The sequence below is a fragment of the Arachis hypogaea genome, chromosome 14, assembly GCF_003086295.3.
Source record: "Arachis hypogaea cultivar Tifrunner chromosome 14, arahy.Tifrunner.gnm2.J5K5, whole genome shotgun sequence".
NCBI classification, from domain to species: domain Eukaryota; kingdom Viridiplantae; phylum Streptophyta; class Magnoliopsida; order Fabales; family Fabaceae; genus Arachis; species Arachis hypogaea.
The window spans coordinates 140,054,290-140,068,585 of NC_092049.1; the positions used below are offsets into that span (position 1 = coordinate 140,054,290).

A 14,296-nucleotide genomic window follows, 5' to 3' on the forward strand; every position below is an offset into this window, starting at 1 on the left:
TGAGTCTGTGTCCGATCTCTTTAAAGAAGTCGATCGGGTTTATCATGAAATTCACCTTTATTGATGAATTTTTTTGTGTTATTGGGTCTGGCGTTTATTTGTTAGGTTAGGGTATGAATACATATAATATAAATTTTTTTAGTAAAATTAAGTAAACACTTTTAAAATAACAAATAACAGACCAAATATTTTATAAACACATATAAAATAATAAAAAATCATAAATAAATAGATATAAAGATAGCAGTTACTATAACACACCAAAGATGAGAGGTGCATGGGACAAGGAAAGATCACGGCGCACCCGACGGATTAGCACGGCTTGAGGGAGAAGCGCGGTGAGAAAAGAGAGTGGGGCGGGTGAGGAGCGCATGGTGGGGAAGGAGTGCAGCGTAAGGGAGGAGCGTGGCAACGGAAGGGGAGTGTAAGGCACTACGGATCTAAATTTTAGAAGGGATGAAAGATTTAATGGAGTGAAACTTGTATTTTGAGATATTAAGGGATGTTTTGGAATATGTTAGCTAGGATTTAAAAAGCCAATGAGTAATAGCTCAAATGACATAGACTTCTCATACTTAATTAAGATGTTACGGGTTCGAATCTCCTATCTTTCTAAATTTTGCCCATAAGTAATAGCTCAAATGGCATAGTCTCCCCATACTCAATTAAGAGGTTGCAAGTTCGAGTCTCATATCTTTGGTAAAAAAAAAAAAGCTAGGATTTAAAAAGTTTAAAATTAAATTATTAAATTTTAGTTTTACTTAAACTGTTTGTGAATTTGTATTTTAAATTAAAAAAATATTAAATTTATTTAGATGTATTTATTTTATTTTTTTAAATTAATTTAATATAAAATTATTTAAGGAATAAATTTAAAGAATATCTACTCAGATCAAAAAAATATATCACTTGCCTAATCTTAATTAATGTATTATTATCTTTGTAGTTTCATGTGCTCAATTCCAAATCAGGTAACCAACCACCAGTATAATTAAGATTCAATTTGGATAAATAGTTTAATTAAATTTTTTTTTAAAAAAATAGTTTAAATAATAAATAATTATATTAAAAGTAGTTTATAAATAAATTATTTTGTATTTGAATTTTTAGTTCTAAAAATGCTTATTTTATAAAAATATAATAAAAAGTAGTAATATTATGAAAAAAATTATTTTTTTAACTTCTCTATAAACTTCTAAATAATTTCTTAAGAAGCTGCAATTTGATTTTAAAAATTGTACCTGATATTAATACTACTACTTTTTATAAATTAAATATTAAAAAAAATTACAGCTTTTCAAACCAACCCTAAATCCCTACACGCCCCACACAAGTTTCTAATCTGCCACTAAACTTCAAAGTTACACGTAATATATTTAATAATTAATATGCAATAGGTAAAAATATTATTTTTTCCTTTTTAAATAAGTCTTTATAGGTTTGATCTTGAGAATAGAAAAAATATATATAGAAAAACTTAATGTTGTCTTTACTAATCTTATTCTTTTATAATTTTCAAGATCTAGTTATTCTTAACTATTATAATTGTAATAATTCTTTAGTAATAATCAAGCTGAGTAAATGATAATCGTGCGTCAAACTCTTTCTTACTTACTAGTAGCTGCTTGAGTTATTTAAATATCATATTACTAATTGAATTTTTAAGATTGATGTAGTAAGTCTTCTACCCAAAAGTAATGAATTGAGTAAACACTTAAATTTGTTTCTAAAAAATTTAGATATGAGACTTTGATTTTTAATAAATTTTTATTATTTTAAATTAAAAAAAACTTAAAAGTTAATATTTCAGTTAATACTAGTATAAAGAAAAAAATGAAATTCTTTAAAAAAATTTCTAAAATTTAATTAAAAAAATATTAGAAATATAAACCCAATAAAAAGTTAAAAACAATTAAAAATTCATCTACGTACTGTAGTGAATTTTATATTAGACTTATTTTATAACCTGCTATAATATTGGTTGAATTTAACTGTTATAGTGTTGGTTTCCTAATATTATTCTTTTTAAAATTATTCTCGTTAGACAAATTATTTATTTCATTATTTTAAAATGGATTAATTTATTTTATAAATAGTTTTCTAAACTTAATCATTTAGTATGTATATTTAAGAGTTTTATTAAAGTGACACATAGATCAAGGCGAAAGCTAGTGCACTCTAGGCAAAGTAGGGAGTGCAGCACTCTTTAAAAGTTAACCTGCTATCAAAAGTAATTAGGTAAATTAAATTTATTTATTATTGTTATTTTTTTTGTCATGGGCTGAACAAACAAACCGGCACTAACAAAAAAAATTAGTTCGCTCGTTTAACACAGGACTATCTTTACACCAGAAAATTACTTAGAAAAATTTGATCGACTTCCTCCGTTATTCTGTTATTGTTGATGTGATGTCTTCAAGCATTTTCACTGTTTTGTTTGCTAGCAGGTGCTTCCATTATTGTTCTGTCTAGCCACAGATTTTGACGCTCTTGAACCCACCCCATTCCACATCTACCATAAATGGACTTTCAAAGCCCGAAAAATTGCTGCCATAGAAAAGAAAGACGCTGTCTATCGTCACTGCTGCTGATTGGCTAACTCCAAACGTAAAACTGATTCTGTAGAAGAACCCGGTCTCCATGAAGGCGCCATGATTTTCAGATGACAATGCAATCAAAGCACAAAATACATGACAGTTACAACAAGTCCATTATCTTTTATTTCAAATTATCCTGTACGTAATAGAATGAAAAATTAAAATACAATTATATTTAAATAATTATTTTTATTATTTTTATTAATTTATTCAAAAAATAATTAAATTTTGAAGCTAATTGGTATAAAATATTACATATATAAAACTAAGAAAAATTTTTATTTAGATAAGAATGAGCCTAATAAATAATTATTTTATTTAATATATAATTAAGAGTATTTCTTTCTTTGCCAACGAGTTATAGTTCAAATGACATAGTCTCTATATTTACCTAAGAGTTGGTAAAAAAAAAATACTTTTTTTATTAACTTTTTTAAACATTAATTATTTATTTTACATACAATATAGAAGTAAATGAATATAATATTTATTGAGTAGACGCAGTTACGTAAAAAAAATTTATTGTCATAGTATTTGAACCAAAGAAAAAAAAGTATTATTTTAAGAAAAACTAATAATATATTTTTAATAATATTCTTAATACAAAATAATAAATTTTAAATATTTTTTTAAATAATATATATTAACTAAAATAATATAATTATCCCAAATAATATATTATAAATATAGTAAAATGACATATTTCAATAAAAAAATTGTTAATAAAAACTTATATGAATTTTTGTTTCGCACAAAATAAAATTATTATATGTTTGTTTGCTTTTTACGTTGTATATATGTTTTTTTAATTAAATTAGTATAATACAAAATCTTTTATCATTCTGTTCATATTTAATGTTTTAATTTTGTTTCTTACAAAATAAAATTATATATATATAACACAAAATTTTTTATCATTGTGTTTATATTTAATATTATAATTTTATTTCACATAAAACAAAATTTATTTAAATTTTAATATTTTATATATATATATAACACAAAATTTTTTAGCATTGTATTTATATTTAATATTATAATTTTATTTCACACAAAACAAAATTTATTTAAATTTTAATATTATATACATAATATATATTTAATATTAATTTTTTTAAGATTCTAATATATCTTTTTTTCTAGATTTAGTACATGAATTTTCAACTTATTTTTTATATATTATTTATTTTAATTCTAAAGTCCAATAATTTTTTTTTCAGACATGTTGTTTTTAATATTTATATACTATTTTTTTTATTTTGAACTTCAGCCCAATACCTGAGATTTACAAAAAAAATCTAAAACTTATCAAAAAATGATTAACCTGATTAACAGGTTACCTTTTTAAATTTAGACCATTCAAATAAAATATAATAAATGGAGAGTTCAGATTTACGAATTCACAAGGTGTGCAGCACTCCATACTTAACAAGGAGCGTTTAAGGATGAGCCCATAGATCAATCTATATCTGATTTATGAGATAATCAGATAATTCTTGTTGGAATCTCACAATAATAAAAATTAAGAAGGTGAAAACTCATGTGCAGTCGATTTCATGTAAAATTGATACCTGATAACTGTTAGATAATTTAACTGATTTGACTAAATTTTTATCTAACGATTCTCAGATATCAACTTTACTGAAGTCGATTTCACCTGAGTTTTCACTGATTAAAAAAATTATATGTACAAATTTTTTTTTTAACCAAATTAGCAGTTGAAAGCTTTCCAATAATATGATCTACTAGGTACTGTAAGCCTCCATTATTAGTAGGAAAAGTATATGTAGTTAACAATTTTTTTGAATAATGTGTGAATAATATGAATTAAGAGAGCTAAAAGATTAAATTTAATTAATAATATTAAATTAAGGTATAGTATATTTTTATTTGATTGGTAGTTATTTATATTGTTTAAAATAGTCATTGTTTACTTAACATTCTCCTTATTATTATTATTATTATTATTATTATTATTATTATGGGACCAAGTGACCAACCTTAACTTATCTATATGATTGATATCTATATATTAACTAATCCTGAAATCTTATCAAAGAAACAAAATGTTACACAACATCACAAAAGGTATCACCACAGCAGTAAGTTCTGTAACTGCCCCCATCAACAACATTACAGATGGTATCACCACGGCAGTTACAGAAACTGTAACTGCCCCCGTCAACCCCGTCAACAACATCACAGATGGTATCGCCGCGGCAGTAACAGAAACTGTAACTGCCCCCGTCAACAACATCACAGATGGTATCACCTCGGTAGTTACAGAAACTGTAACTTTCCCCGTCAACAACATCACAGCTGGTATCACCACGGCAGTAACAGAAACTGTAACTGCCCCCGTCAACCCCGTCAACAACATCACAGATGGTATCACCTTGGAAGTTACAGAAACTGTAACTGCGCCCGTCAACAACATCACAGATGGTATCACCACGGCAGTAACAGAAACTGTAACTGCCCCCATCAACAACTCTTCTGGTTCGAGCAACAAGAACATCATCACAGATACTCTTACAGCCGTCACAGGCACCGTTTCCACCACCGTAGATGGTGTTTCAAGCTCCTTATTATTGGATCCCTCTCTTCTCCTCCCTCTAACCACTCTACTATCAGTTGCAGCATCCGTTCTCCAAGATCTTCAAAACATTCTTGCAAACCCAGCAAAGTTCATCAATGAACTCATAAATAAAATCACTCCCTTATTGAGCTTCCTTCGTCCCTTAATCATGCTTGCAATCAGCGTGCTTCTCTTTCTTATAGGCGTAGCCATCATGCTTATCATCATTTTTTCGCCTCTCATAATTGTATTCAGCCCTATATGGGTTCCAACTGCCATGGCTCTCTTGTTTGTAACCACAGGCTTGTTGATCACCTCTATCACCATTGTTATTGTTGTTACTATGTTCTTATGGCTTTCGCTGTCGGCGGCGACTCTCGTAAAATCACTTGTTATGGACGAATGAAGTAAAAGTATTCAGCTTTTGGGACTTTGAAGGAAATAAAAATGTCTAGGTATAAATAAATAATATTTCCTTGGTCAAAATTATATATGAGAATATGTTACTATATATATATTATTTTCTATTGCATGCATGTATGATCATTTTATTATTCCATTTTCCTGTGTACATTTGTTTTTATTTACATTTTTAATATTCCTTAGTGGTCAAATTTCACCTTATATTATTGCCGGAAATATTTAGAAAATGTAAGATCAGACACTTGATCACGTTTCATGGAACCATGCATATTCAATTGGATTCAATTAACTACTTTTTCTATTCATGCCGTAAGTGCGCCTTGATTTATTAAACATATATACATGTCAAAATTAATCAGCCGTAGAGTGTTTGATAATCAAAGTGACAACAAAAAGTTCTGATATATCAGTTTCCTTCCTAGAATGTTGTCCTAATTGTAATCATCAAAATTTTCATAATATAATAACTTGTTCTTATTCATATAACAATGGTATAAATTAAAGGAGCTACAATATATTAAACTTATAGTCTCATCACTTTATGATAATAAGATATTGAAATCATTATTAAGAATACTTAGCTTAATTAATTAATGGCTGTAATGACCAAATGATAAGACCTGTTTTTCATCACAAAATTCCTCTATTATTCTGTCATCATCATCATCATCATAACTATCTCTGCTATGAATCCACCATAGCAGATTAGTAAATGAATTCCCATCATCAAAACCCTTCAAGCTTCTAATCTTCTTCAAAGCACTTTCATTATCATAAACTCCTTCCAATGCATACACAAACCCCTTCCACCCTTCTCCAACACCATCTCTATCCAAAGCAGGCATTGTCCACTCCACAACCTCCTTCACAAAACTCTTATTAGAAAATAAGAATTCAGAAACAGGTATCAATGGTAAAAGCTGAATCCCAAGCCTACACTCTTTCCAAGCAGGAGGTGCAAACCATAATCCACTGTCCCTCTTATTAGACCATAGAACCCCAATTAACTTATTCTCTTTTACAAAATCTTCTTCATACATATTACTATCTCCTTCTCCATTCACATGCCACCACATTTTAGCTGCATGAATTTCCAATGCTGTAAGAGTTGATCCTAATGAAACAAGTTCTGTATCATTATATGCCAAACCCAACAATGCTGCTGAATAGTATGCGTTTATAGCTTCACTTGTGCTCTCTTGATTCCTTCCGTCCGCGAATTCAGTTAGTCCTCCGGCCCAAGAATGCAATTTATAAAGATCAAAACACCTTAGACGTGTGTAATGATAATGATGATTCAAAGTTGAATGATAATGTTCTGATTTTCCTCCTCCTAAGTTCATAAAATCTGATATAATTGAATAGGCTTGAGGCTTGTACTTCTTACCCCATTTTGGATCAATCTTTGCAAGCACTGCAATTCCATAGAGAAAGTATCCCAAATGATAATGGTGATCATTGTAAACTCCAAAGCCAAAATCAGCACCTGAATCAGTAGAACCTTGTTTGGTAATAATTCCACCCCATTTCTCATCATATAGAAATCCATTCCCATTGAAAGTTCCATCTAGCCATGGAGTAATGGTTTCATTCAAGAACTTCTTAACCACAGGAATCACATCAAGAAAATCAACTTCTTCAGCTATCAAAGCCAACCTTGCTGCCCTTGCTATCAATTTCCCATAAAAGTAAGATGAAGTTGTTGCTATTGCAGAAGAATCTAGATCCTCAACATCTTTAGAAAGAGCTGATTCGATTTCATCATAGGATTCTTCTTTGACACCTCTGTTTGAATGCCAATTCACAGAAACAGGATCAGTTTCCAATAACCATGAATCTCCAATAACACCAACAAGGTCCCCATCAATGCTTCTATACTTGAAATCATCAAGAATGGTAACATTATTGTGAGAATCATCATCACTCTTAGACAAAAGTAGAAGATGAAGAGGGTGTGCTAACATTAACAAATCACCATCACCTTTCTTCTCCCAATTATATTCAACACTAGATGAATTTGTGTTAAGTGCAACATCACCAGACACCGGATAACAAGAACTGAACCTGTCAAGAATTTCCTCATACTTATTAGAACTTGAATCATCAGGCAACACTGCTATCCGAATTACACCAGAAAACTCATCAGAAATAATCTCAGAGAGGGTGTGACTAAATTTGATTGGTGAAGATGCATATATAAGCCAAGTTTGGCCATTGTTAAGCTTAATGGTATACTTGGTAAGAGAATCATTGGAAGAAAACGAAAGTATGGCATGGATGGTTTTTATGGAAAGCAGTTTATGATGAGTTACAGAAACAGTGACATAAGGGCTTCCCCTAACAAGAAAGAATCTAAGATTGTTAGAAGGAATATCCAAAGTTACACTGAGATCACTGTAGGAAGAGATAACATGCTTGTTATTGTTGTTATTATTGTGATGTTCAGAGGTAGATATGGTGAGATCAGCAATGAAGACTTGGTATATGAAAGCTGAGGTGAAGAAGCGAGATGGGAAGGAGATAGAAAGAGAAGAGGATGATGATTTGATGAGGTAAGGGTGGATGTATTCAGGTTGGTCGCCATTTTTGAGAGCAAAGTTTTGGAAGAAAGAGTTTGTAGGCAATGGAGAAGAGGTAAGGTTTGAGGAGAAGAAGGTGGAAGGATCAGGGAGGACTGTGGAATGAGTTTGAGGGAAGAGGAAGGAAGATGCATTATGTGGGTGTTGCAGAGACATTGTTGCCGCTTATGATGCTGTGACAATGGTAATGCCATTTGAAATGGTTTTATAGTTTCTTTGATAATGGAAGTTAAGAGATACTATTCTATTGGAATACTATAAATGGTGGAGTGTATCTCAAGTTTTAGTTGAGTTTTGAAAGAAAAATTAAGAGTTTGTTGAGATAACTCCAAATTCTAAACTCTACTTTTGCTTTTTTTATTAGACTCCTCGAGTTTGATTAGTTAAATTTTTTATAATTATTTTTGAATGTCTCAAAAATTAATAATAAAAAATGTTAGCCGCTATCAGAATTTGTTATTTTTATCGTTACTTAGTTATTAATTCAATTCTTTTAATTTAAATTTTTTAGTCTAATAATTTAATAATATATTTTATTTTATATTTTTAAATATTAATAACTAATTAATAATAAAAAATAATAAATTCTGACATAGTATAATATAGATGCATATTCAATTTAATTTAGTAGTAAAAACTAAAATTAAAAAATATTCTTATAAAATTTCATATGTTTATTTTATTTTTAACCAAAAAAATATTCATGGCATCATAAGTACTTTAAATTTCACTAAAAATTTAATTATTTTATATTTTAAAAACATATTTTAGTAGTATAATAATATAAATTTTTTTAAGATATTCTTAAATGATAACTATTAGTTATCTATATGTAAGTTGAAAAAAATCAAGTTCAATTAGTTTAAATTTGACTTGTTAACACCTTAATATACCGAACTCATGAGCTTGTGAGATAAGTTTGTGGTTTATAAAATCAAACTAGAATTAGATTAAAAAAAAACAATTCAAAATTAATTTGAAAAAAGAAAAACTAGTTTCAAATCGATTTTAATATTTAAATTTAATTTTATATATAAATCCAGTTTTAATATTTAAATTGGTTAAATATTTGGATTAAAAAATTAAACTATAAAATTGATGTAATTTAGTTTAATTTTTTTATTTAAAATTGATTTTTTTTAAATGATTTGATTTAAATTGAGTTTAAAATTCATAATCTGTATTTTTTTTTTTTTTGTACAGCCAGATGAGATGGTTTATCGAGGTAAATGAATCGTTAATCGGTAACGCATCTATAGGTGGGTGTGAGAGAGTTCAAAGTGATATTTTGCAAAATTGGGGTTGGAGATGAGATTGTTTTTGTTATTTAAATTATTTTTTATTAACAATTTTGGTGAGTTCAATTTTAATTAGTTAGTCATTTTAGTATATATTAATTATAATAAAAATTAGTTTAACTTATTAGTCATTTGATATATAGTTGTAATTAATTGTAGCAAGTATATAAGTAATACATATCTAATGAATTTTTTTTAGTTTTCTATTTTTAAAAAAATTTCAAAAAATGAAAAGAGCTCGTTTTTTCTTTGTAAAGATTCAAAAACAATGCAAATTTAGGTTCTCCATAAACATGCAAAAATAGGTGAATACATTGAATCTTAATAAGAGATTTTGGAGAGAATAAATTGAGTAAAAAACAGAATACGTATTGTTCCGTGCGTATGGAGTCGAGGTATAGCGACTCCTTCTGTCAGTGATCGTGTTCAGGTGGAAGAATTATACGTCGGCTGAGTTGGAACACCGTGGCGGGAGCACTTACAAAAAGTACTCCGACACTCAAGTAAGAATGTGAGTTATGAGAAAATAAGAAAAATGAATTAGAGTGAGTTCTGTGACCTGTCTTACTCCGAGATTACTTATCTGCTTATATAGGCGTTTTTAGGCTTATTCGGTTATAGCCTATTTCGGAATTCTCCACTTTTGCTGAGGTTATCCTATTGTTAACGTTAGCTTTGTAAGTTTGAGATATTAAGCTGTGCATAGCTCGTCCGATTTATGCGGTTTGTTATTATTTTATTTTGTGCCGAGATATGCGTTGTTTGGCCGAGATCTACGTTGTTTGGCCGAGGTATATGTTACGTATCATAGCCCCCAAGTTTGCCTTGTGTTTGTAAGAAAACAGAGGCAAGCTTTTAAACTTCCCCGTGTACCTCGGCTGTGGTTATGTTGTCGGGGATGCTATCTCCCCCCGAGCTTGTCTTGGTTTTCTTGGGAAAGAGAAAGTGTCGCATTAAATGGCCACTTCGTTTCCCGTGCTGAGTGAAATGATTGATGTGAAGTCACGGTTCATTTTTTGGTGATATCTTGGGCGTTGATTTTTTGAGCTGATATTTGAATGGCTAGGATTGAGATGGTTTCTTTTAAGGAGCTATAACCGTTTCTCTTCCCCATGTTTTTTATTACTTGGGTTTATCTTGGGTAACTTTTCCTGGTTACATTTGTTGATTTTTCATTTTTTCATCTTCTGTTAGAGAAAAAGAAAATGAGTAGTAAATGTTTGTTTTGAAGGATTCTAGTTTCCCCCTCCTCTTGTCTTTTTCCTTTTTGTTTTGCTTGTACTAAAGGTATGGAAAAGGGTAAGGTTACTATTGCTGAGGGTGATCCTTGTAGCTGGGTTAGTGCTCAGGTTAAGTGTTGTGTTTCTAGGTTCAATGATTTTAAGTCTGTGAAGGTTTTGGGTTCTAAATGTATGGGTTAGGGAAGGGCATAACATCAGGATAGAGTTTTTACCTTGTGAGGAGAATGATCGAGTGTGTAAGAGGATTGAGGGTTGGAGCTACTTCTATATTTATTCTTGTCTGTTGACTGACTTAGGTGTCCGATTTCTGTTTACAGATTTTGAGTGTGGCATTCTGTTCTGGTTGAATTTGTCCTCCTTTTTAGTTACACCCTAACTCGTGGGGTTTTGTCCGTGCTTTTGAGATCCTGATGAACATTCCGGAACAACCTCCATCCCTTAGGGTTTTTTTTTTCTTTGTTTCAGACCAAAGGGGTTAGGCGTGGTTTGTGGGTGAATTTTAGTAGCCATCCTCGTCTTTCAGTTTTCTCTCTATATAAATCTTCATATAAAGATTTTAAGAATTTTTTTGTCAAAGTGAGGAGTGTTGAGGATGAATTTCCATTTTATTTGAATGAGTTTTTAGAGTAAAGATTCCCTGTTTCTTGGTTCTCTGAGCTTGTCCAGGTGCTTGATGTTGATGATAGGGTAGCTGATGATAATGTTGTCTTGGAGTTTTTGTTAGAGAAGTTGGAGTCGGGAGGGTTATTGTCTGTTGCGGAGTTGTTGAAATGGGATTCGGATAAGGAGGCGGTTTTGAATTATTTAGGTAATTGGCCTTGATAATGTTTTTTGGTTTGGTGGTATGTTCGTTACTGATAATCGCTTTTTCAGTAATTTTGTTTGCAGCTGAAAAAGCTCCCACAATTACCACTACTGGGCTGAAATAATTTTTCAGTCAGAGGAAGAAAAATAAGAAAGAAGGGTCGATGACGAATGTGGGCAAGGGCGTTGGTGGTGCTGCTGCACAGCCCGAGGTTAATCCTCGCCCAAAAAGGAAAAGGGTGAAAGCTCGTGCCGAGCCGGTTGAGAGTAAGGAAGAAAACTCTCCTGCCCTGCCGATTGTGGAAGCTGCGTACGAGTCTTAGAAGAGGCTTCACGCATATCGTGAGGACGACAATATGAGGTCTCTATGGTCGAGGTTTTTCCCTTTTGCAACCCTTGCGGATGAGCTGTGTCGATTCCCTGATGACTCCAAGATGATTGAGGAGGTTGGCCGGGCTGGGATCAGTCGTTTTCTTTAGGTATTTTTATTCTTTGATGTATGTTTGCCCTTATTTTTCTTGGTCATGTTGACTGATGCTTTCTGTTGCAGGTTATTGGAGCTCAGATTGTTGATATCGGGAGGGCACAGGAACTTGCTGTTGAGTCTGAGGTGAAGGACTCTTTGGATGTTGCCGAGCTGTCTTCTGCTATTCAAGAGAAGGAAAAGGTGATTGTTGAGCTCTCGTCATCTCTAAAAGGAAAAGAAGTTGAGCTTGCTAAGGAAAAGTGGCTTCACTCGTCGGTTGCCGAGGACTATAAGGTTTTGAAGTCTGATAATGATCAACTGGCGGCCCGAGTGAAGGAGTTAGAAAATGAAGTTTACGAGGCCTTTGCTCAAGGTTTCGAGCGAGCTTCTTCTCAGGTTCGAGTTCTATTTCCCGAGGTGGATGTGAGTAAGCTTGATGCGACGAAGATCATTGTTAATGGGGAGCTGATTGATGATGAAGCTGACAAGCAAAGTGACAGCTCAAGTATTGGGGATAAGATAGAATGAAGACTATTAGTTTTTTATTTTGTTTTTATAATTTTGGTTTGTTGGTGCTCTTTTTTTAATATTGCCAATTTTTTGGCCTTTGTTAGATTCTGGTATTGCCGACTGTGTAGTTTGGTTGTTATGACTCTTTCCGAGTATGAAGCTCGGTTTAGTTTTTTTTTTGAATATATATATATATATATATATATATATATATATATATATATATATATATATATATATATATATATATATATATATGCATTTTGACATATATGCATTTTGACTAGATTTCCTCTATATAAATGACATTATAGTCCTCATGGAACATGTTTGTTGCAAAGGATTGGCTAAGGTAGTTGTGTTATTGAAAGAATAAGATATGGCGTCCGGCCTCATTAAAACCCTTTGAGTAAAACCCTGTTTTTATTGGGATAAAATCTCAAATGGGAAAAAGAGTACCTTCATCCGCTTTGACATACATTATGATTGGTATTTTCTCAAAGAGGATACATTCCAGTTTTCTGGTACTAGGTCCCCTGATAGTGTCTCTAGCTGGTATGCTCCTTTTCCAAGAACCTTGTTAATTCGGAATGGCCCTCCCAATTTGCTGCTAAATTTCCATGACTTTGGGGCTTTCCTTCTTCCTCTGTTTTCCTGAGGACAAGTTCTCCACTTTCGAATGTTCTAGGAATCACTCTTTTGTTGTGTCGCTTTTGCAAGAGTTGTTTCATCGCTTGTTGTTTTATTGTTGCTATCTCTCTTTCCTCATCGACGAGATCTAAGTTTGTCGATCTTGTCTCGTTGTTTCTGTTTTGATCATATAACTCGGCTCTCAGGGTTGGCGTTCTGATTTCGACGAGTATAAGAGCTTCTGCTCCATATACTAGTTTGAAAAGGGTCTCTCCTGTTGCTGACTGAATTGATATGTTGTAGACCCATAGGACTTCTGGTATAAGTTTGGCCCACTCTCCTTTTACTTCGTCTAACTTCTTTTTTAAGGCCTCCAAAATAACTCGGTTAGCTTATTCCACCTGGCCATTCGTTTGTGGATGTTTGACCGAACTAAAATGATGTTTTATATTGAAGTTTTGTAAGAAGGTGGCGAGGTTATGATCTATGAATTATCTTTCATTGTCAGAGATTATTTCTCTTGGTATGCCATAACGACATATGATGTTCTTCTAAAGGAAAGACCTCACCTTTTCGGCTATTCGTACTAGTGGTTGTGCTTCAATCTATTTTGAAAAGTAGTCTATTGATACTAAAAGAAACTTTACCTGTCTTGGCGCTTTCGGGAAGGGGCCGAGGATATCTAATCCCCATCTATCGAAAGGCCAGCTTACCTCCAGGGTGTGCGATTTCTCAGCGGGTGTTGTTGAGATAGTGGCATGCTTTTGGCAATTGTCGCATGCTTTTACTTTGGCTATGCAATCTCTCTTCATTGTTGGCCAAAAATACCCTGTTCGTAGTATTTTGGCAGACAATGCTCGGCCTCCGATGTGATTTCCGCACACTCCTTCATGTGTCTCTGCCATTAGTATCTCGGCATCGTCTTTGTTGATGCACTTTAGGAGAGGTTGCGAGAATCCTCGCCTGTATAAATTGTCTCCGATTATTGTGTAGAAGCTTGCTCTCCTTCGGAAGAGTTGTGGACTTTGTTCTTCCTTTGGAATAACTCCTGTTTTGATGTACTCGAGGAAAGGTGTCCTCCAGTCTATTACCTGTGTAATGCTCAATATATTATTTAGTTCAAAGCTCGGCTTTTCGAGTGTTAATTGTGAAAGTGTTGGTGTGTGTAAT

General features: G+C 31.9%; 1 protein-coding gene across 1 annotated transcript; it reads right to left on the reverse strand.

Moving 5' to 3' along the window:
* Positions 1–6,048: 6,048 nt before the first annotated feature.
* LOC112743398 (glucan endo-1,3-beta-D-glucosidase-like) lies at positions 6,049–8,336 on the reverse strand. Its single transcript, XM_025792609.2, has one exon. It carries the CDS (start codon positions 8,331–8,333, stop codon positions 6,189–6,191), a length of 2,145 nt encoding a protein of 714 aa, XP_025648394.1. The 5' UTR covers positions 8,334–8,336; the 3' UTR covers positions 6,049–6,188.
* Between the last annotated feature and the right edge of the window lie 5,960 nt (positions 8,337–14,296).